A 22,600-nucleotide genomic window follows, 5' to 3' on the forward strand; every position below is an offset into this window, starting at 1 on the left:
TGGACATAGACACAAGAATTCCCTGAGATACTAGTGTCTGTGTCTTGGAGAACAACTCGGGATCAACTGCATCAGAGTAAAATATAAAGTTTTCTTCAATTTTTTTTTTTATAGTGAACTTATATATAGTTAAGTAAATATAGATGAGGACAATTTGAGCTTAAAACAAAACTAAATAAATTCATAGACTAATCAGGCCATGCGCTCCCATCACCCGTTGCGACGATAATCTGCAAAGGTGCAAATTCCAGATTCCAAATGAGAACGGAAGTATAGGGCCAAATGAGAACGGAAGTAAATGTGTTAGTCTCGGGCCAACTGAGGTTGGGGGTTCAAGATGGACTCTAAACTCAGTTGAGAGTTCATTCCTGTGTCTTACTCTAATGGCCTTCGGGCTAAATCTGTCTTTGATCAGCTTGGGGAACGGCTGGTGTATACTTATCTTATGCTGTTCTCATGTGACATAAGGTACTCATTGAACTAAATTCTTGAACTGGTGAGATCCAACCGACTTTCGAGATCTTGTGTTCGGCAAGTGTCAATCATGATCGTAAGTCCTTAACCTTTCAAGGATAAGGCTACACTTTCGTTATTATGCTGCGTTTGCTTTGCGAATAAAAACAGAAAAAAAACAAGGAAAAAAAAGAAAAAGGAGAGAAAATGAATCGACTGGATTAATCTGAAACTATGATTTTGTATCTTTTACCAAACATTACAGAAAAAAGTCTTCAGTTACAAATCTGTCATGTTTTGATTACATCACAGGGCCCACATGACTCAGTCAGATGTTCATACCCCATCAGTGATCAGTTTGCTGTGAGGGTTATATTTGCACCATCTTGAGCCGATTGAAGGAAAGAAAGTCAGGTTAAAAAAAAAGGAAAAAAGGTATCATTCTCTAGTGGGAGACACGAAACATTGCAATCTTGTTATTCTACATATGTTTAAAAATGAAAAAAAAAATTTCATTTGATTTTTCTGTACAGAATCTTTGATGCTGAATTTTTAGAAAAAAAAGTACCATCTTTATTGCTGGCATATTGTATTACTTTACACTGATTATAGGTGAATTTTTCTAAGCTTAAAATCTAAAATGCTGTAGACCTTCCCATGTTCTTAGTTAATAAATGGGCCAGAGGAACTGTGATCATGTGTTTCCACATCCTCCATGGGGATGGCTGGATCTTTTTCAGAATAAATAATATTTCCATCTTGTAGAAATCTAGTGCTAGAATTTTGTTTCTTTTTTTTCACTCTGTTTCTGGCTTTTGCCCCCCCCCCCCCTCCTTTCCTGTCATCCTTTCTTATTTTCTGTCTTGCTATTGGATTAGAAATATCTTGTTTAGAAATCCTTGAATATTTTTTGTTTTTTTCTGGACCTGATGATGTGGAACTGCTACTAAGTTACTGTAGAAATAAAATGTTACATGTTATATTCTTTTTTCAATTTTGCGCCTAGGACATGTGAGGTGACTGTTGGCAGTGTTTTATTTTTTATGCATGCTTATAATAATTTTGTGTTGTGTAGAATTAATGATGTTCATGGTTGTTTTAGTCTTCTTTAATCTTCCAGGGTTTCGGTTTTTGGTCGGTCATCGGTCATTGATGCATACAATGTTGAAATGACCCATCAGTGTGGCAGCCAGTCTGTCACTTGGCTTATTAATTTTTCTTGAAATCAGTCATGCTAAAAGGGTGTTTATAGATTTCTCTTATTCTCATGCAAAACATTTTCAATTGCAGTTTCAAACTCAGAAAAATAAGAATTACAGTCGATGTTGTTGCTCTGCAGTTCGACATTGAGCAGGCAAGCACTGTGAAAAAAAACCAAACAAACAAAAAACAACAAAACTTACACCAGTCTGGGAAATGAAATGAGGCATGTTTACACAAAGGCATCATTGCTTACCTATTGTGATCTGCAGTGGAATACAGTGTGAATTTAGCTTTTCAATTTCTTGCTAGTCTCCTTGGTTAAGGATGGCTTCATGATACATGTAGAACATTTTTCTGTAGGAAATCATTAACCACGTCATGGAGTATATTGCTGAAAGGAGCTGCCCAATGTTGAGAAAGATCAAAAGAGCATTTATAACAGTTTCTGTCTCTTCCATTCTACAAGTGTCTGGAGAGTCTGAATCTGAGAGATTTCTTCAGCGTTCGTGGTTAACTTGTGTGTTTACTTTGTTAATGTTATTCAAGAGTGTGACCCTATATCCAGCCACTGTGGCGAAGTGGCTAGCATCGCGGACTGACAGCTGGGAGGACGTGGGTTTGAATCCCAGCGGAGGTGGGGTTTTTGGCTCGTGGCCGGCTCTTAGCCAGTTGAGTGTGCTGTAGGCTCAAATGGGGAGACTGGGACCAGACAGTCAAGTGTCATCCACTTCAAGGATGCATCTTTGGGTGTGTTGCTTTAATTAATTACCTGACCAACACTGCAAGTGTCCATATCTCTCAAGCCTGGTTAACACCCGGATATCATTGTGACAGGAAGCGTAGAGTACAGCCTTGTCATGCAGTCCCAAACCACAATGGACCTCCATAGCAACATCATCATCATCCTCCTCCTCCTCCTCCTCCATCATCATTATCAATATAAACAAAACAGTCTCAAAGTCTGTGGTCTTTCATGCCCTGCTCTCATGTTGACCTCAGTTTCCGTACCCCTCCACTTCTGTGCTTGGGGTGAGTTCTGTCAGTGTCTTCAGTGTCAGCAGATTCATGGGGTCTTTTGTTTGAGGGACGTGGTGGTGGTCTCCACTCTGGGAGGGACGCTCACTCAGTCTGGCTCTGCGACTAAGCCATATATATATATATATATATATATTGACCACTGAACTCCACTGAAGTGACTCAGCAGCTGTGCAGAGTCTCCCCCGGTATGTGGCCTCCTGGTGACCTAACATAGATGGTTCCCTGCGGACTGCCGACGCTGGAACTGTGACGGATGAACCCGGGTGTGGCCATGTTTGGGGGAATCTAAATGAGCGGCGTGGGAGTAATGCCACTGAAATGGTGCAGATGATGGGGCAGCAAAAAAAGAAAAAGAAAAAAAGAAAAGAAAAAGAAAATAGAAAAAAAAAGAAAGAAAAAAAAGAGAGTAAAATCAAGATTCAATCAAGACATGCACAAGCGAACTTTTATGTGCATGACTGTTTTTATTTGGTTATTTCAGTAACCATGCCTGATTTTTGGGGTACATTCTGTTTCCAACTTACATGTATCAACAGATGCACCATATCTTAAGAGTGCATTTAATCTTCCTGTTTATACACTAGAAAGGAATTAAACAGGTCTTTCGCAGTTTTCATGCTCATCTATGTCCCTCTCATAAAATTGAAAATTATTCTTTTCTTGTTACAGATCTGAAGGACAGCAGCACAGGATGCACGAACATTGACCAATGGCCCCCTTCACCAATACAGCATACTTTGAAGGCTTCAGCAGCTCGGGTTCCTGTGTTGACAGCAGTTTTGGATTTTGTCGACCTCTTGTAACTTTGTGTGTGCCCCCAGAAGATCTCCAGATCTGCATGGAACAAACCTTGATAAAGCTTGCACAGATATCCCTTCAGCACCCAAGTAACCACCTGTTCAGTGCTCAACAGATATTATCTTTTTGAATTTATTTTCTGCGTGTTATTGGTGAGTGGGAACGTTCCGCTTTCACAGACTTGTAAAGTCATGAACTGTTTTTAGTTGTTGTGAGGATTAGAAGATTAGACATAATTTTAACTGGTATCTCAGAGAGCTGGGTTTTTTTTTCTGACTAGATAAAAGTGAAGAAGGCAACTCATGGATTTAAGTTGGGTTTCTCTAGCTAACATCTGCTGAAGGGGAACAAAAAAAGTACAACTATAGCCATTAAAAACAGCCTGCTCCCCACCCCTACCCCCAACCTCCCTCCCCTCACACAAGATATTTTTACAAAACGAAAGTCTTCTTAAAATGTTTGAAGTTGTTCAGATGGATAGATCGGAAAAGCAGCCTGTGCATTATTTACCCACACATACCAAAGTGTCTTGAAAAAAACATTACCAAAAATATACATGTGGATCTGTAACAAAGCAGCCTTTGCATTTTCCCCCTGCACACTTACCAAAGCATTTAAAAAAAACCCACATTAACAATAAAAGAAGAACCCTGCACAAGCAGATTCGTACAGCAGTCTGAACATTCTACCCCAAACCCCCTTCCCCCCTTACTTCTCCCACCCCTTCTCCCCACCACTACACTGAGATACTTTATATATATATATATATATTGACCACCACCGCCAAAAGACGACATAATTTATCCTCGTCCTCGTCCTCGACAGCCACCTGCCGCCACCATGAGTTTTGAAATGGATGAGATCCATGTGGTTGAACTGCGCATGATGGACAAGCGCAAGTACTACCCGCTGACCCTGGCCAGCGGGATGAGCATCCGATGCATGCTGTACCCCTTCATGCTCATCAAGACGCGGCTACAGATCCAGCGCGGGCACACCCTCTACAAGGGCACGTTCGACGCCTTCCTGAAGATCTCCAAGCACGAAGGGCCCTCGGGACTCTACCGGGGGTTCTGGGTCAGTTGCCTGCAGCTGTTTCCGTCCATGACCTACATTACCAGGTGAGGTTTTTGTTTTTGTTTGTTTGATTGTTGGTTTATTTAATTGTAATGTCCTACATTACCAGGTGAGGTTTTTGTTTTTGTTTGTTTGATTGTTGGTTTATTTAATTGTAATGTCCTACATTACCAGGTGAGGTTTTTGTTTTTGTTTGTTTGATTGTTGGTTTATTTGTGTAATGTCCTACATTACCAGGTGAGGTTTTTTTTGTGTGTGTGTGTAATATACACATTTCTTTCCCTTGTGTTCTTTATGTTCAGTTTTGCTTTGAAGACGGAAAAATTGTAAATTTGTAAAAATTATAATATAAAAACAACAACAACAAATTTCAATATCATTGTCACCAGCTACAAATGGACTTGCCACCATAAAAACTGTAAGCAGAGGAATTTTCAGTGAAAAGAGGGCGCTAGTCAGGGATACACAGGGGAGGTAACCTACTTAGGGAGGTTATCGCCTGTAGCTACTTTCGTTTTCTCTGCGGTAGTAGTTTGCACAGGACAGGAATGTCAGACCCCTGCCGGAGTCTGCACTAGTGGGTCACGGTAAGTATGTTAGTTAAACGTAATTTTAGGAAGAAAATTTCCTTTATATGCAATAATTTAAAAAACACCCTTACCCCCAAACAACAACAACAACAACAACAGCTATTATCTATCATATTAATATCATTGTCACCAGCTACAAATGGACCCACCACCATGTAAACTGTTAGCACAGGAATTTTCAGTTTCAAGCATCAATAAAAACACATTTTAAAAAACAGAGTTAAAACTGTAATCCATGATAATACTGTCACTGACACTTTTTCACTGTCACCAGGTACTATGAATGGACTCGTCAAGGTTAAACTATAATCCATCAATCATTAAAAAAGAAAAAAAAAGAGAAAATCATTGTTAAAAACTATAATCAGTCATGATGATAATAATACTAATAGTATCACTCATTGACTTTTCAAGTTTAAACTATAATCCATCAATCATTAAAGAAAAAAAAGAAAAAAAAAGAAACAAAATTGTTGAAAACTATAATCCATCATAATGATAATAATATTATCACTGATCGACTTGTCAAGTTTGAACTATAAATATAATCCATCAATCATTAAAGAAAAAAAAAGACTGTAGAGAATCATTATTAAAACTATAATTCATCATTTCAGTTTCATGCATTAAAATTATTATTATTATTATTATCTTTTTTTTTTTTTACAGAAAAACATAAAACTGTAGTATCATTATAAAATCATTGTTAAAACTATAATCCATCATTTCACTTTTCAGTTTCTTGCATTCAAATGATTTATTATTATTGTTATTATCATTATTATTATATATATATATATATATTTTTTTTTTTTACAGAAAAACATATATTATTATGATAAAATCATTGTTAAAACTACAGTCAATCATTTCAGTTTCATGTATTCAAATGATTTATTATTATTATTTTGTTTACAAAAAAATATAAAACTGTATTATTATGATAAAATCAGTGTTAAAACTATAATCCATCATTTCAGTTTCATGCATTCAAATGATTTCTTCTTGTTATTTTTTTTTTTATTGTAGAAAAGTATAAAACTGTCTTATCCTTCATAATGATATTGTCACCCCATCAGCTACGAATGGACCCGTCACCACCTCACAGAGCAGGCCAGCATCACCAACAGCAAGGTCCTCTCCTTCATCTCCGGCGGCACTGCCTCCGTCATTGGACAGACACTGGCCGTGCCGCTGGACATTGTGACTCAGCACATGATGCTGATGGGGCGGAGGACGGAGGGGGGGCGGGACCAAGTCCAGCGCAAGCTGGCCACCATCCAGACGCTGCACGTGTCCGAGCAGGCGCGGCACTCGCGGTTTGGTGCCGTGGCGGCGGTGGTGGAGTCGATCTACCGGCACGAGGGCCTGCTGGGCTTCTACAAGGGCTACTTTGTGTCGCTGCTGTGTTTCGCACCCAACAGCGCCCTGTGGTGGTGCTTCTACGACATGTACTCAGGTGAGGGGGTTAGTTTGTCTGTGTAGTGTGTGTGATTGTGTGTGTGTGTCTCTCTATTGGGGGCTGAGTAACAGTCAGGATATTGTTGTGGATTGGCACTTAGTTCCAAACCTAGAATATTTTTTGAGAAGCAGCACAGTCATCCTCCTCCAACTTGGTTGAGTGGGTTATTTGTGTGTGTGTGTGTGTGTGTGTGTGTGTGTGTGTGTGTCTTCAGGGGCTGGTTAACTCACTCGGGATGGTGAGTTTTCTCCCTTGCTTTTCCCTATGGATGGGCCATTTGTTAGGGTTAGGAAAAAAAAATCACAAAAAATACAAAACATAAAGTAACTGAATGAAACTTGCTATACTTGACTCACTGAACCCTCTCCTTTCATCATGTGAACGCCTGCCTCCCTGCCTCTTCACTGCCCTCCGAATCTTGAGTCAGTGTCATTACACTCTTGCTGGTAGCTTCATACTGCAGATACTTTATTCAAAGTCTTCATCATCCTCACTGATGTCGGAACCTTCAGTTTGAAGCATTTCAATCACTTCAGGAGCACTTTTAGCAGCTGTCGTGATATATTTTGCTCCAAAAATTTCCACTTATATCGCCTGTGACGCAATTTTCGATACTTATGCAGATTAGCATGTCATGTGGGGTGCCCAAGTCAGTGGCTGGCCGGTGAGTGTGTTGTTATGGAATATCATGATGAAACTTTCCATTCGACCCTTGACATGTTTGCAATACTCGGTGTAGCTGTTGCTGTTACACTACCCCATGAGGAAAATGTGGAAATTGTCGAAACCGCTATAATGTTTCATTGTCCGGAACTGTGTCTTACATCAGGAACACTAGAGCGTTCCATCGTCTGGAGTTAGTTAACACCAGGGATGTCTGTTTTATATATATATGTGTGTGTGTGTGTGTGTGTGTGTGTGTGTATGAAAAGAGCATAGAGTACGGCATTGGCACTTAGTCCCAAACCTAAAATGGACTTGCGTAGCAGCATAGTCGTCATCATCCTACTTGGGTGAGTGGTTGTTTTGTGTGTGTGTGTGTGTGTGTGTGTGTGTGTGTGTGTGTGTGTCTTCGGGGCCTGGGTAACGCTGGGATATCCGTTATAAGTGTGAAAGGAAGTGTAGAGTATGGTATTGGCACATAGTTTTCAAGCCTAAAATGGACCTGCATAGCAGCGTAGTCATCATCATCCTACTTGGTTGAGGTTTTCTTTTGTGTGTGTGTGTCTGTGTGTGTGTGTGTGTGTGTGGATGTGAGAGGTGGCATTGTGGAGTGTTGGACGGGGATGGGGGGTAGGGTGTAGGAAGGGAGTTTGGTATGTGTGTGTGTATGAGTGGCTGGGTGTGTGTGTGTGTGTGTGTGTGTGTGTGTGTGTGTGTGTGGACATGAGAGATGGTGGTGTGTGTGTGGGTGGTGAGGGTGGGGAGGGGTGAGGAGTTTGGGTCTGGCAGGGATGTAGGAATCGAGTTAAGTTGAAGGTTGTTGTGTGTGGCTGTGAGTGGGGTTTTTGAGCATGTGAAAGTCCATCACTTTAACCGTTCAGACATTGCATGCGTCTGACAACGGCAGTGCTAAAGATGAGGGTGAGGATGATGATGAAGACATCCAAATCAGCGTCATGAGCGCCCAGTGGCAGCTGTCAGCCGGCACTTCTCAGGTAGGCAGCCTGTTGTGCAAAATGACACCATGTTTGTAAAGCGCTTTGAACTTGGTATCGGACCAAGGATAGTCGCGGTTTACATATATGATAGTTAGTCGTATCCAACTATGACCATCAGAACAGCAGAGGAGGCAACTGCTGTCCGGACTATCTGGGCTAGAATTTGATTATAGTCTTGCCCAAGTTGCATCCCCACTTTGTCGGCCAAGAGGGTTTTATGACATTTGGCATTTAGATGGTTCCCAAAGGCCAACTAGCCCCCAGGACTGCAGCACTAAGATCCAGTGCAGTTTTGTCTCCTAGTTTGATAGTCATAGTCCTTCAGAAAAGATAAAGCTGTAAATGATTTCCCATTGTAATGAAGAAACCATTGTTTAATTACACATACTTCACCGTGACCTAGGGAGTCTGATTCCTGTCCTGTGCAAACTACTATCCGCCTATGTGGAGAAAACAAAAGTAGCTACGGCCGATAACCTCCTGGAAGTACTCTTTTTCCAGCAGCCATCTTGACTCCTGATCCTGTGCTCTTCATACTTTGTTGCAGCAGGGTCCGTTGGAGAAGTGCATGTGGAGATTGCCCCTCGTAACCACAGCAGTGGTTGTGTCAAAAAAAAGGTCAGGCAAGGGAGACCAGGTGGGGAAATCATTTTCCATCACCAGTGGTTTGAGGAGTTGATGCGGCATTCATGTTCAAGCAGGATGGCGGGCCGAACTAACTGACCAAAAAGCGGCGGCTACTGTGCTGGTGCGAGAGGGCAGCAAACGATCTGTTGTGCTGTGGGAGAATCATTACCCTTGATCAGCATGCCTTTCCTCTTAAGCATAGGGGAACGCAATTTTTACCTAGGCTTTCTGCTACCAGCAACCATTGATAATACAGCTGTCACTTTGCTGTTGGCCCAACTGTAAACTTGTCAGTCTGAGAAATAAGCTGAGTGTTAGGCCTGCTTAGATATAAGTATCCATATCATCATCATCATCATCAATGTCATGACAGATGGCCTGACGGTGGTGTCGCCGGACTGGGTGCCGCGCCTGTTGCTGAGGACCATCGCTGGTCCACTGAGTGGGGTGTCATCAGCCATCATCACCAACCCGCTCGATGTCATCCGCGCCCGTATCCAGGTGTGTGGTGGTGGTGTTTGTTGATTCTGCTTCTTGTTTTTTCCACAAAGAGTGATATATTAGACATGAAAAAAAAAAGGGGGGGTGGGGTGGGCATGGTAGTTGCATAGATGCCAACTGTAATAATTTCGCTGTATTTTGTTACGCTTGATCACAGTTTGTTTCGACGTTACGCCAGTGCAAAATTGTTCCAACAAGTTAATTTTCGACTACATTGCATGCTTTCCTGTCATAACATTATCCAGATGCTCTAGACCTATTGATTACAAGGCCAGGGCAGTCACTGCTAACCTTGGTCTCACGTGATGATGCTCAGCTAATTGCGTGTGTGTTTACATTGAAACAACATGAGTGGACCAATCAGCTTAATTGTTTGTCCAAACAAGAGAGAACATCACGAAATCAAACTGCGTTTTGGTCAAACAGCATCTGTGCCCATTTGCTGATGTTGCTAGGAGTCCGAATATACATATATATATTTAGAGAGAGAGAGAGAGAGAGAGAGAGAGAGAGAGAGAGAGAGAGAGAATGATGCATTTTATGCCAGTTCTAAAAAAGAATGGCAATGCGACCTTCAACCTTTTCTTAACTCTTTTTCTGTCATCAGAGACTTTAGTCAACTAGACAGTGCACCACCAGAGTGACTGTAGTTGACATCCAGAAGTGATTTTATCAGGACCATTTTTTACAGTGTAACAAAGCTTGACAACTGCAGCCAGTTCCCCCCCCCCCCGCCCCCTCTCCCTCCAATACAACAATGACTGACCTTTGCCCTCTGACTGAGTTTGAAGTGAATAAGTCCATTGTGTTGTTTTGACATGAACCGAAGCCTTTGACTGAGAACATCTTGTGTCTAAGATAAATTAATGTTGGGAGGTGTTTTTCACACAGAACTTGACGTTGAAAGAGTTAACTCACTTAGTACTGCCAGTTAGTTCCCCTGACTTTCCCCACAGAGGACCCATTTGTATGGGTAAGAAATGAAATCGCCAAAAAAACAAATGTAAGAATTTATGAACTGAAAACTTCCGAACTGATGAGCAATATGATGAGTTAGTTGGGGACAAGATAGAAAACTTCCTCCTTTCTTATGCTGTCATTCACTGAGATGATGAAAGTACCCATATTTTTTGTTTGAAATTTGCACACACTGATGACTTGTAAACAAAATCCAGGAAAGCACACAGATTTTGAAATAGATTGAATTCAGGACATAGTATAGGCCCCATAGGGCCCCTTCATCCAGTTCTGTCTGCATTGTGACTGAGTAAAAACTGGGTCAGATGCCATTGTTGACTTGCACTGTTCACGTGAACCAGTCACCTTGAAAATAACTCTGCTGCTGGCAAGCACAGCAACAGATTCTGCATTTATTGATCTCAGTGGAGAGTGGAAAGGTCAGTTACGATATTCTTGGCTTTACGTCGTTGTGCAAATTAGGTGCCACTCCAAAAATTCAAAACTTTCTAAAGCCCCGATCTGGCTTCTTCGTTTTAAACAGTTATAAACAGTAGGGCCTAGGTTGGGGCCCTTCGTCCAGAACTTAATGACAATGTTTTCTTCCTTCTCGGGTGGTGTGTCAGGTGGAGGGACGGCCGTTCAGCGAGACGGTGAGCACCCTGTGGCGGGACGAGGGGTGCTGGATGATGACCAAGGGGCTGTCGGCTCGCCTCATCTCCTCTGTCGCCTTCTCCTTCTTCATCGTCCTGGGCTATGAGTCAGTGAAGCGCTTGAGTCTGCTGGACCACTACAAGGATCGGGTGCGCTGGTGACGACCCCCGCACGCTTCCTTGCTTCCTTCGTTTGTTTGTTTATTTGTTCGTTCATTCTGTTGGACTGGGTGGGAGGGGATGTGGGGGTGTGTGGGTGGGTGGGGTATGGATGGTGTGGGTGTGGTGTGGTATATTAGTGGTGGTGGTGTAGGAGAGTTAGAAGAGGGTGGAGGTGTGTGTGTGTGTGTGTGTGTGTGTCTGTTTTGTGTGTGTGTTGTGTGTGTTTGTGTTTGTGTGCGTGGGCGTGTGTTTGTGTGTGTGTTTTCTGTTGTTGTTTTTTTGTATGCCTTTGTGTAAGGAAGAGACTCAGATAATTTATTCATATAAAAAAAACCCATAGCCCAGTGTGAACAGGTGGTGATAACTGTGTTTTGCAATGTCTTTGTAACTTCCCAAACCATTATGTACTGACCTTTCAGAGCTGATCACCGCAGTAGTTATGACATAACTGTTTCACTCAGCTGAGAAGCTCTACATAGATATAATGCCAAATCGTGTGCAGTACAGTGGCATCAAATGCCATCAGTAAAGAAAATCTCCACAAACTTGAATATGTAAAAAGTATTTCTTTGGAATAAACTGTACATGAAGATTGCTTAGAACATGGTATTTCAGAACAAAATGAACCTCTTCCTCAGTTGATTTTTCAATATAAAGGACATAAATCAGAATGGTGTGCATTTTTATTTCAGAACTTATTGTGTGTTTTGGAAATGCGAAGTCCAAATCAAGTTAAAGTAAACCCTAGGTAACTCTTCACTAAATGTGTTAGCATAATTTTTGTATGCGTAAACATACGACAGCTGGACTGAATATGGTCTTCCCAATTTTGCCATCTACATTCTATCAGACACTGATAGAAAGTATTAGAAAATACTTTTTTTTTTTTTTAATCTTTGTCTACTCCTTAATATGAATCCCAGACATGACTAAACCCAACTTTACGAAGACATGTTCCAGTGTTTGATATCATATACCCAGTAGATTTCATCTCTTCAGTCTGAATCATACAAACATCTTAAGATTTTGGTGTCAGTTGTTCATTCCTCTTATTCAACACATTTGACCAATATCTGATGCGCTTGATTGCAGAGTTTTACATAAAGATTGGATACCTGTTTGTTTCTCCATACAGTATAGTAATGCATTTAGTGTGTGTGTGTGTGTGTGTGTGTGATCTTCCGAGGCAGGTCAAGCATGGACTTGAAAGTTGTTGTTTCTTGAAATCTGGTACTCAGAATAAGGAAAAGAAAAGAGAAAAAAAAACCCACAAAAATTCCTGGCATAATCTGGTAGCCTTATTGCTGTTGCACTTGCAGAGCTTTCAGTCTAACCCAGAAACATGTCTTCTTGGGGAGTGGGAGGGAGGTGGGAGGGAATATATGTCATGGGCATTGTGCGTTACAGCATGAACATGTCCTGCACAAAAAGAGAGGTGAATAAGATTGATCGTCGTTATACACGTACAGTGTGTGGTCTTCATTACAGATGCTGGTTTCTGTTAACGATTTTTTTTGTGATGGGTGGGGTTGTTCTTGTTTTGTTTTGTTTTAATTTATGCTGATCTCTCTGGTCAGTATATGGAAGAGGAAGTTTAAAAAACAAACAAACAAACAAAAAAAACAAATAATAAAAAAAAAACAACCTTGAAGAAGGTGAAGAGGGAAGACTGAAACTGGCTGACAAGCAAGTTGCCCCAGATTTTGCAGTGTTTTTTTTTTTTCTTCTTTCTTTTTTTTCGCCATTGTGGCAGATATCCAGATTAGTCTGGCTTTGTATATTGAGTTGAAGAACACCCCAATGTACTTGAATTCCAGTGTGTGTGTGTGTGTGTGTGTGTGTGTGTGTGTGTGTGTGTGTGGAGATTTTTCAAATTAAATCGGTTTTTGAGGGTGGTTGTGCTGGAGGTATGTGAAAGTACTCTGTGTTTCTGTTCACATGAAAGGTTTTGAGTTGACATGCATGAGCACGCTTCCGTGTGGTTGTGACTGAAACGGAAGGGGTTTGTCGAGTACTGTATGAAACAACGGCTGTGATGGTTATGGAGACCACCTTTGTGTTGTGGTCACTGTTGTTGCCAAGATTTTCTCTGTGAGTTTGTGAGTGTGTGTGTGTGTGTGTGTGTGTGTGTGTAATTGAGAGAAGGAGAGAAAGAGAGAGAGAGAGAGAGAGATTGTAGTGGTTGGAAAACCTGTGATTTTTTTCTGTCATTTTATGCATTCACTGTGAATTGGGAAATACACTGTATATGGTGTATGTGTGTTCCAGTATGTGTGTTGGTTTGTTTTTATGACTATAAGTAAAAATGTGTGGACTATATTTTATGTATTTATTTATTTACCTATGAAAGAAGAAAAATTACTTTCAAAATCTTTTAACTTTTCTCTACTCCAATTTGGAACATGCAGAAAGTATGTATTTTCGCATATATGCCACAATTGTTGGTCTCCTTAGTACTGTATTTCAAAATCTTGTAAGTTTAAAAAAAAAAAAAATCTTTTTAAAGAACATTTTTGGTAGAAATTCTTAACAGTAGAATTCTTCAGAAAAAAAGAATAAATGATAACAAAACAAAAAACAAAACAGGACCATGTTAAAAAAAAAAAAAAAAGAAAAAAAAAAAAAGCAGAACACTGACAACCCAAAACTAAAAGTTAAAGTCACTGAGTGAAATTCTATAGATGTTTGCCAAAGTCATGCACTTTGAAAATCAGTTATTTTTGTTTTGATAACTGTCTGAATCGGTTGCATTGTGTGTGTGTGTGTGTGTGTGTGTGTGTGTGTAGTCTTCATTTTAACGTCTTTCCACTTTAAGTGATAGTGTGTGTGTGTGGGTGTGTGTGTGTGTGTGTGTTTGTGTCTGCTGTGCAGGCATTCGGTTGTTTCTATCTGTGTGTGTGTGTGTGTGTGTGTGTGTGTGTGTGTGTGTGTGTGTTGTCTGCTGTGCAGACGTTTGATTGTTTCTTGTTGTTTCTGTCTCTGGGTGTTTGGGTGGTGTATATGGCGCTGGGAACACACAATTGGAAGTGTGGACATTTTTACATGCCCTGTATAAATCAAGTTCATACATATTCCTGGTTTCCATTGGCACTTTCAGTATGTGTGTTGAAAATTTTCTTTCTTTCATTTATTTATTTATTTGTTTGTCGTTTGTGTTTCTAGACGGATGTGTGCTGTGAATCAGAATCAGAATAATTTTTTTTTTATTTGTCATGAAAACCGTGAATAAAGGTTTATAGACAACAACATGAGAGATAAAATCAACTGAACTTGAGTATAAGATGTGTGAGTTGTAATGTGATGTGTTCTTTCTTTGAAATATTTGTACATAAATTACGCCAGTGGAGGTTTGTGTGTGTGTGTGTGTGTGTGTGTGTGTGTGTGTGTGTGTGTGTGTTGAATCAGTTTCAAGATATAAGCCGGTAAAATCAAACAAGTACAGAGGTGATATCTTAAAGGAATGAAACTTGCGAGAAAGTTAAAGAGGAGAAGAAAAGATGGTTTAAAACTCGCTGAAGAAATAATCCATCGAAAATCATTGTGAAATACAAAGGGCCCCAAGATAAAGCTGACAGGGTAAACACACAAACCAAGCAAGAGCACAGAGAGTATAACAAAGAAGTGTGGAATTTATAAAGATCTTCAAAAAGTCTGCAGGGGAAAAGCAATGAAGTATGGTATAAACGTAACACAATGTCCCATCGAATACAAAGAAATATTTTTTCTGAACCTGGGAAGACATATACTGGCACTGAAAGAATCACAGCATTCACAGCCTGCTTTGCCTGGTGTTTTTACTTATGCTTACTTTTATTTTGCTTATTTTGCCTCATAGACTGCTGGAGAGTTCTGAGGCCGTCTTGGATCTTGCGCATGCACATAAAACTTTTACTAAAAATTCGAGCAGTGCCAAAGGTGATCGACTTAGACAAAAGCAGCAGGTATGTGCTGTCCTCCATTCCTTCAGTTGATAGCCTCCATTGTTACATCCTCCTCTTCTTCTTCTTCTGCGTTCACTCGTATGCACACGAGTGGGCTTTTATGTGTATGACCGTTTTTACCCCGCCATGTAGGCAGCCATACTCCGTTTTCGGGGGTGTGCATGCTTGGTATGTTCTTGTTTCCATAACCCACCGAACGCTGACATGGATTACAGGATCTTTAACGTGCGTATTTGATCTTCTGCTTGCATATACACACGAAGGGGGTTCAGGCACTAGCAGGTCTGCACATATGTTGACCTGGGAGATCATAAAAATCTCCACTCTTTACCCACCAGGCGCCGTCACCGTGATTTGAACCCGGGACCCTCAAATTGACAGTCCAACGCTTTAACCACTCAGCTATTGCGCCCGTCATTGTTACATCCAAACTCTGGTCAATGAAGTGCCATTGTATGCACACACACACACACAAAAAGAGCAAAAAATTGAAAAAAGAAACCTGCTGTTTCACACGTTCTGCCTTTCTTGATTGTCTTTGTTGCTCGAAATTTTGGAGAGCCAATCAAATTTGAGAGCACAGATCATGTGACGCGTCTATAAATCATGTAAGCACGGAACTCTCCAGCGGTTTATCATTTTATTTTAAAGAAATAGCCTTCAATCCAGCCCCCTTAAAAAAAAAAAGGGGGGAAAACAAATGGTGTTTACATTTCTTTATTTAAAATAAAATAGTTTAGTCTGCAGCATTTTTGCTACCCTTTATTAATTCTTCATGATTGAAAGGTTAAAAATAACACACACACACACACACACACACACACACACACACACACACAATCTGATCAGTTAAAGATGGGATGCATCAAGAGAGCTTTTGAATGTGGGCATTTAAACATATATGCTGCTTCCTCTCAGACACAAACACAGGCTGAGGATAAAAACGCAAAAAAAAAAACCCCACTGAAAAACCCAGCCTGTTTTTCCTCCAATTACATGTGGACACACACCCAGAAATGCTGCAGTAGTCCTCTTTCTACGCGTTTATGTATATGTAGGAATGTGAAAATGGTTTTAATGGGACAAATTTTGATGCCAGAGCTATGCATTGGTGCAGGGCTTGTATTTGTATTTCTCTTTTTTTAGTCACAACAGATTTCTCTGTGTGAAATTCAGGCTGCTCTCCCCAGGGAGAGTGCCTCACTACACTGAGAGCACCACCCATTTAAATTTTTTTTAATTCCTGTGTGCAGTTGTATTTGTTTTTCCTTATTGAAGTGGATTTTTCTACAGAATTTTGCCAGGAACAACCCTTATGTTGCCGTGGGTTCATTTTTTATGTGCGCTAAGTGCATGCTGCACTGGAGACCTCGGTTTATTGTCTCATCCGAATGACTACCGTCCAGACCACCACTCAAGGTCTAGTGGAGGGGGAGAAAATAACTGCGGATGAGCCGTGATTTGAACCAGTGCGCTCAGATTCTCTTGCTTCCTAGGCGGATGCATTACCTCTAGGCCATCATTCCACATAATGAGTTAAAGACAGGAGAATGCTTCCATACATAATGACATACAGCTGACACATGAAGGATACAGGAGCTGTGCTGTGTCTACCTGAGTCAAGGAAAACCCTGCGCTGTCATAGACATTTAACTCTTTCAGTGCCCAGTCTTCACTAAAGATAAGAGCAACTGGGGGCTCGGCTGGTGGAGAAAGGGTTAAAAAGTGTTTGAACCTTGGAAAAAAAAAAATCATTCAAATTCAATTCAAAATTCAAATGGAACTGTGAATTATGTGATTGTGGCCTGTTTTTATTCACGTTTTATCTCGGGCATTTGCCTTCTGTGTCTCGTTCATTGTTTGGTCATATTTTGATGCATTTGCTTGTTAAAACAAAAGTTATTTGTTGTTTATTGATTTTGTTTCATTTTTGCGTCAAAGTTTTGTGCATGCCTGTGCAAAGCTCACCAGACCCAGACCAGCTCATTGGGTTAATGTGAAGAAGGTCAGGCACTGGCTTCTTGTTTTCGTTTGAATTTTAAACAAGATGTGATGGGGTTGCTGTATGGATCAGTCCACAAGCTTTGACGACACCTCATTGAAACTGAAGGTGAAACTTTGTGATATCTTCCGTGCAGCGAGTGAGCGTAACTTTTATCTATGTCTGGCCGTACTAACACTGTGTTGAATAACGGCGTTTTAAAAAAAAAAAAAAAAAAAAAAAAATTTCAATCAAGTCAGAATACACAGATAGCAGCAAAAATAGTTGCTACAAAAGAGAAACAGAACTTGCATAATTATATATAGATCTGTATTGTTGGAGTGTCATGGAGTGCTGAAGTAAGAAATTAAATGTTTGTTTTTGTTTTTCTTTTTGTTTGTTTGTGTTTTCTGTTGTTGTTGCTTTTTGTGTGTGTTAAACTGGCTGACAAGTACAAATCAGGGTACACATATGCTGTCACACAGTATTCTTCTTCATCATTTGTGGGCTGCGACTCACATATTCACTCATATTTGTATATTTGTATTTGTATTTCTTTTTATCACAACAGATTTCTCTGTGTGAAATTCGGGCTGCTCTCCTCAGGGAGAGCGTGTCACTACACTACAGCGCCACCCTTTTTTTTTTTGTATTTTTTCCTGCGTGCAGTTTTATTTGTTTTTCCTATCGAAGTGGACTTTTCTACAGAATTTTGCCAGGAACAACCCTTTTGTTGCCGTGGATTCTTTTACGTCCGCTAGTGCATGCTGCAGACGGGACCTCGGTTTATCGTCTCATCCGAATGACTAGCGTCCAGACCACCACTCAAGGTCTAGTGGAGGGGGAGAAAATATTGGCGGCTGAGCCGTGATTCGAACCAGCGCGCTCAGATTCTCTCGCTTCCTAGGCGGACGCGTTACCTGTAGGCCATCACTCCACAAGTGGTTCTTTTGCCTGTCTGACCTGTTTTACCCTGACACGTAAACAGCCATACTCCGTTTTCCAGGGTGTGCATGCTGGGTGTGTTCTTGTTTCCATAACCCACCGTACGCTGACATGGATCACAGGATCTTCAACATGCGTGTGCGTGTTTGATCTTCTGTGTGCGTTTACATATGAAAAGGTTCAGGCAACCAGCAAGCCTGCGCAAATGGTGACCTGTGAGATTGCAAAAATTCTCAGCCTGTAACCCACTGGGTGCACCAAAACTGGGGATCGAACTTGGGGAGGGGATGTTTGTGTGCGTGTTGGGGGGGACTCTGGCAAGAACCCATCTAACCATTTGCCCACTGCACCTGTTGTATATTTTATGGAGACTTGATACTTAGTGTTGCTTTGCAGGGAAATGGAATATCCTGTTCTTATTGTTGCTTTGCAAGGAAATGTAAGATCCCGTGCTTTGTGAGGAAATGGAAGATCCCGTTCTTAGTGTTGCTTTTGCAAGGAAATGGAAGATCCCGTTCTTAGTGTTACTTTGTGAGGAAATGGAAGATCCCGTTCTTAGTGTTGCTTTGCAAGGAAATGGAAGATCCCGTTCTTAGTGTTGCTTTGCAAGGAAATGGAAGATCCCGTTCTTAGTGTTGCTTTGCAAGGAAATGGAAGATCCCGTTCTTAGTGTTGCTTTGCAAGGAAATGTAAGATCCCGTGCTTTGTGAGGAAATGGAAGATCCCGTTCTTAGTGTTGCTTTGTAAGGAAATGGAAGATCCTGTTCTTAGTGTTGCTTTGCAAGGAAATGGAATATCCCGTTCTAAGTGTTGCTCTGTAAGGAAATGGAAGATCCCGTTCTAAGTGTTGCTTTGTAAGGAAATGGAAGATCCCGTTCTTAGTGTTGCTTTGCAAGGAAATGGAAGATTCCATTCTTAGTATAAATGGAAGATCCCATTCTTAGTGTAAATGGAAGATCCCATTCTTAGTGTTGCTTTGCAAGGAAATGGAATCCCATTCTTAGTGTTGCTTTGCAAGGAAATGTAAGATCCCGTTCTTAGTGTTGCTTTGCAAGGAAATGTAAGATCCCGTTCTTAGTGTTGCTTTGCAAGGAAATGTAAGATCCCGTGCTTTGTGAGGAAATGGAAGATCCCGTTCTTAGTGTTGCTTTGCAAGGAAATGGAAGATCCCGTGCTTTGCAAGGAAATGGAAGATCCCGTTCTTAGTGTTGCTTTGCAAGGAAATGTAAGATCCCGTTCTTAGTGTTGCTTTGCAAGGAAATGTAAGATCCCGTGCTTTGTGAGGAAATGTAAGATCCCGTTCTTAGTGTTGCTTTGTAAGGAAATGTAAGATCCCGTTCTTAGTGTTGTTTTACAAGGAAATGGAAGATCCCGTTCTTAGTGTTGCTTTGCAAGGAAATGGAAGATCCCGTTCTTAGTGTTGCTTTGTAAAGAAATGGAAGATCCCGTTCTTAGTGTTGCTTTGCAGGGAAATGTAAGATCCCGTTCTAAGTGTTGCTTTGTAAGGAAATGGAAGATTCAGTTCTTAGTGTTGCTTTGCAGGGAAATGGAAGATCCTGTTCTTAGTGTTGCTTTGTAAGGAAATGGAAGATCCTGTTCTTAGTGTTGCTTTGCAAGAAAATGGAAGATCCCGTTCTTAGTGTTGCTTTGCGGTGAAATGGAAGATCCCGTTCTTAGTGTTGCTTTGTAAGGAAATGGAAGATCCTGTTCTTAGTGTTGCTTTGCAAGGAAATGGAAGATCCCGTTCTTAGTGTTGCTTTGCAGGGAAATGGAAGATCCCATTCTGTTCCCCATCCCTTTCCGGATTATCAGCTGATAACTTTGTTTACTTAATTAAATGATCGAGGGGTTGTACCATGGCCATGCTTTTGAGGAGCGTGGTACAGACAACCCTTTCGATCCGTTTTGTTCACAGCTCTTGTTTGAGGTGTCAGGGTCTGTGGGCAAATGATAATTAGTAGTTCATGTTATGGGTCTGTTTCTTTGTCAGTCGGGACTCAACTTTCTGGAACCCTTGGAAATGCTGGCTTTGCTTGTGTGTGACAGATTATGCTGATGCGTTTTGATGTTTTTATTTGTTGATTCATTTTCTTTCTTTTTTTTCTTTCTTTTGTATTATTGTGTGTTGCTTGGTCTTTGATAGTGCTGATGTGTTGCATGTTTTATTCGTTCATTTTATTCGTTCATTTATTTATTTTGCTTTGCCGGCTTTGTGTTGCTTGGTCTTTGATAGTGCTGATGGGTTATGTTTTTATTCCTTCCGTTTTTTTCATCTATTTATTTATTTGGCATTGCTGACTGTATAATTTCCTGGTCTGTGACAGATAGTGCTGGTTTAGTATTACATGTTCATTTTATTTATTTGTTTATTTATCAGTTTACTTATTCATTTGTCTTATATTCCCGTGTGTTTTTTGGTCTGTGACAGATAGTGCTGATGTCTTATGATGTTATTTATTTATGTATTTATTTGTTTTGTTCTCTTTTATATTTCTGTGAGTTTTTTGGTCTGTGACAAATAGTACTTATGTGCTATAATGTTAGTTTTAAAAAAAAATCAGCCAACGATGATATGGATATTTATATAGCGCCTATCCTCGGTCAGAAACCAAGCTCAAAGCGCTTTTCAAACTCAGAGTTGTTTGCACAACAGGCTGCCTACCTTAACTGGGTACAGCTGACTTGACAGCTGATGTTGGGGGTGCACATCATTCGTTTCCTGTGTCATTCAATCCAGTTTCAGTCACACACACATACACACTCCTGCAGACATGTAACATTTAATGTGTATGACTGTTTTGTTTTTGTTTTCCCTGCCATACTGGCAATCAGTTGATTACATTTTGTACAGCTGTGCGTGTGAAAGTTGTAGAGAATGGCGTGAAGCTGTCACTGGGCGCTCATCATTCGTTTCCCACCTGTGGGGATGCTGGGGGTCTTTCAGTATAAATAGCATCCCCGCCTTCTGGAAATTCTGTGCAAGAAATTTCCTATTTTCTGTCACTCTCTTTGTTTCTGCCTTTTTTTCTGTCTTCACTGTTGTCTCCATTTGTTTCTGCCTTTTTTCTGTCTTCACTGTTGTCTCCTTTTGTTTCTGCCTTTTTTCTGTCTTCACTGTTGTTGTTTCTGCCTTTTTTCTGTCTTCACTGTTGTCTCCATTTTTCTGCCTTTTTTCTATCTTCACTGTTGTCTCCTTTTGTTTCTGCCTTTTTTCTGTCTTCACTGTTGTCTCCATTTTTCTGCCTTTTTTCTGTCTTCACTGTTGTCTCCTTTTGTTTCTGCCTTTTTTCTATCTTCACTGTTGTCTCCTTTTGTTTCTGCCTTTTTTCTGTCTTCACTGTTGTTGTTTCTGCCTTTTTTTCTATCTTCACTGTTGTCTCCTTTTGTTTCTGCCTTTTTTCTGTCTTCACTGTTGTTGTTTCTGCCTTTTTTCTATCTTCACTGTTGTCTCCTTTTGTTTCTGCCTTTTTTCTATCTTCACTTTTGTCTCCTTTTGTTTCTGCCTTTTTTCTGTCTTCACTGTTGTTGTTTCTGCCTTTTTTCTATCTTCACTGTTGTCTCCTTTTGTTTCTGCCTTTTTTCCATCTTCACTGTTGTCTTCTTTTGTTCCTGCCTTTTTTCTGTCTTCACTGTTGTCTCCTTTTGTTTCTGCCTTTTTTCTGTCTTCACTGTTGTCTCCTTTTGTTTCTGCCTTTTTTCTGTCTTCACTGTTGTCTCCATTTGTTTCTGCCTTTTTTCTGTCTTCACTGTTGTCTCCTTTTGTTTCTGCCTTTTTTCTGTCTTCACTGTTGTTGTTTCTGCCTTTTTTCTATCTTCACTGTTGTTGCTTCTGCCTTTTTTCTGTCTTCACTGTTGTCTTCTTTTGTTTCTGCCTTTTTTCTGTCTTCACTGTTGTTGTTTCTGCCTTTTTTCTGTCTTCACTGTTGTCTCCTTTTGTTTCTGCCTTTTTTCTGTCTTCACTGTTGTCTCCTTTTGTTTCTGCCTTTTTTCTGTCTTCACTGTTGTTGTTTCTGCCTTTTTTCTGTCTTCACTGTTGTCTCCTTTTGTTTCTGCCTTTTTTCTATCTTCACTGTTGTCTCCTTTTGTTTCTGCCTTTTTTCTGTCTTCACTGTTGTCTCCATTTTTCTGCCTTTTTTCTGTCTTCACTGTTGTTGTTTCTGCCTTTTTTCTGTCTTCACTGTTGTTGTTTCTGCCTTTTTTCTGTCTTCACTGTTGTCTTCTTTTGTTTCTGCCTTTTTTCTGTCTTCATTGTTGTCTCCATTTTTCTGCCTTTTTTCTGTCTTCACTGTTGTTGTTTCTGCCTTTTTTCTATCTTCACTGTTGTCTCCTTTTGTTTCTGCCTTTTTTCTGTCTTCACTGTTGTCTCCTTTTGTTTCTGCCTTTTTTCTATCTTCACTGTTGTCTCCTTTTGTTTCTGCCTTTTTTCTATCTTCACTGTTGTCTGCTTTTGTTTCTCCCTTTTTTTTTTTTTAATCTTCACTGTTGTCTCCTTTTGTTTCTGCCTTTTTTCTGTCTTCACTGTTGTCTCCTTTTGTTTCTGCCTTTTTTCTG

The 22,600-nt window shown here is 40.4% G+C and overlaps 1 protein-coding gene across 2 annotated transcripts; it reads left to right on the forward strand.

Moving 5' to 3' along the window:
• Positions 1-324: 324 nt before the first annotated feature.
• Positions 325-18,737, forward strand: LOC143277900 (solute carrier family 25 member 44-like). 2 transcript variants are annotated; one of them, XM_076582858.1, is made up of 6 exons: positions 325-550; positions 3,364-3,644; positions 4,318-4,613; positions 6,239-6,618; positions 9,283-9,410; positions 10,994-18,737. In XM_076582858.1, exons 3-6 carry the CDS (start codon positions 4,333-4,335, stop codon positions 11,180-11,182), a joined length of 978 nt encoding a protein of 325 aa, XP_076438973.1. In that variant the 5' UTR covers positions 325-550; positions 3,364-3,644; positions 4,318-4,332; the 3' UTR covers positions 11,183-18,737. The 2 variants fall into 2 exon arrangements, with proteins under 2 accessions (XP_076438973.1, XP_076438974.1); XM_076582859.1 differs by having other exon boundaries at positions 325-468; positions 3,364-4,613.
• Positions 18,738-22,600: the final 3,863 nt, after the last annotated feature.

Source organism: Babylonia areolata, chromosome 35, assembly GCF_041734735.1.
Source record: "Babylonia areolata isolate BAREFJ2019XMU chromosome 35, ASM4173473v1, whole genome shotgun sequence".
NCBI lineage: Eukaryota > Metazoa > Mollusca > Gastropoda > Neogastropoda > Buccinidae > Babylonia > Babylonia areolata.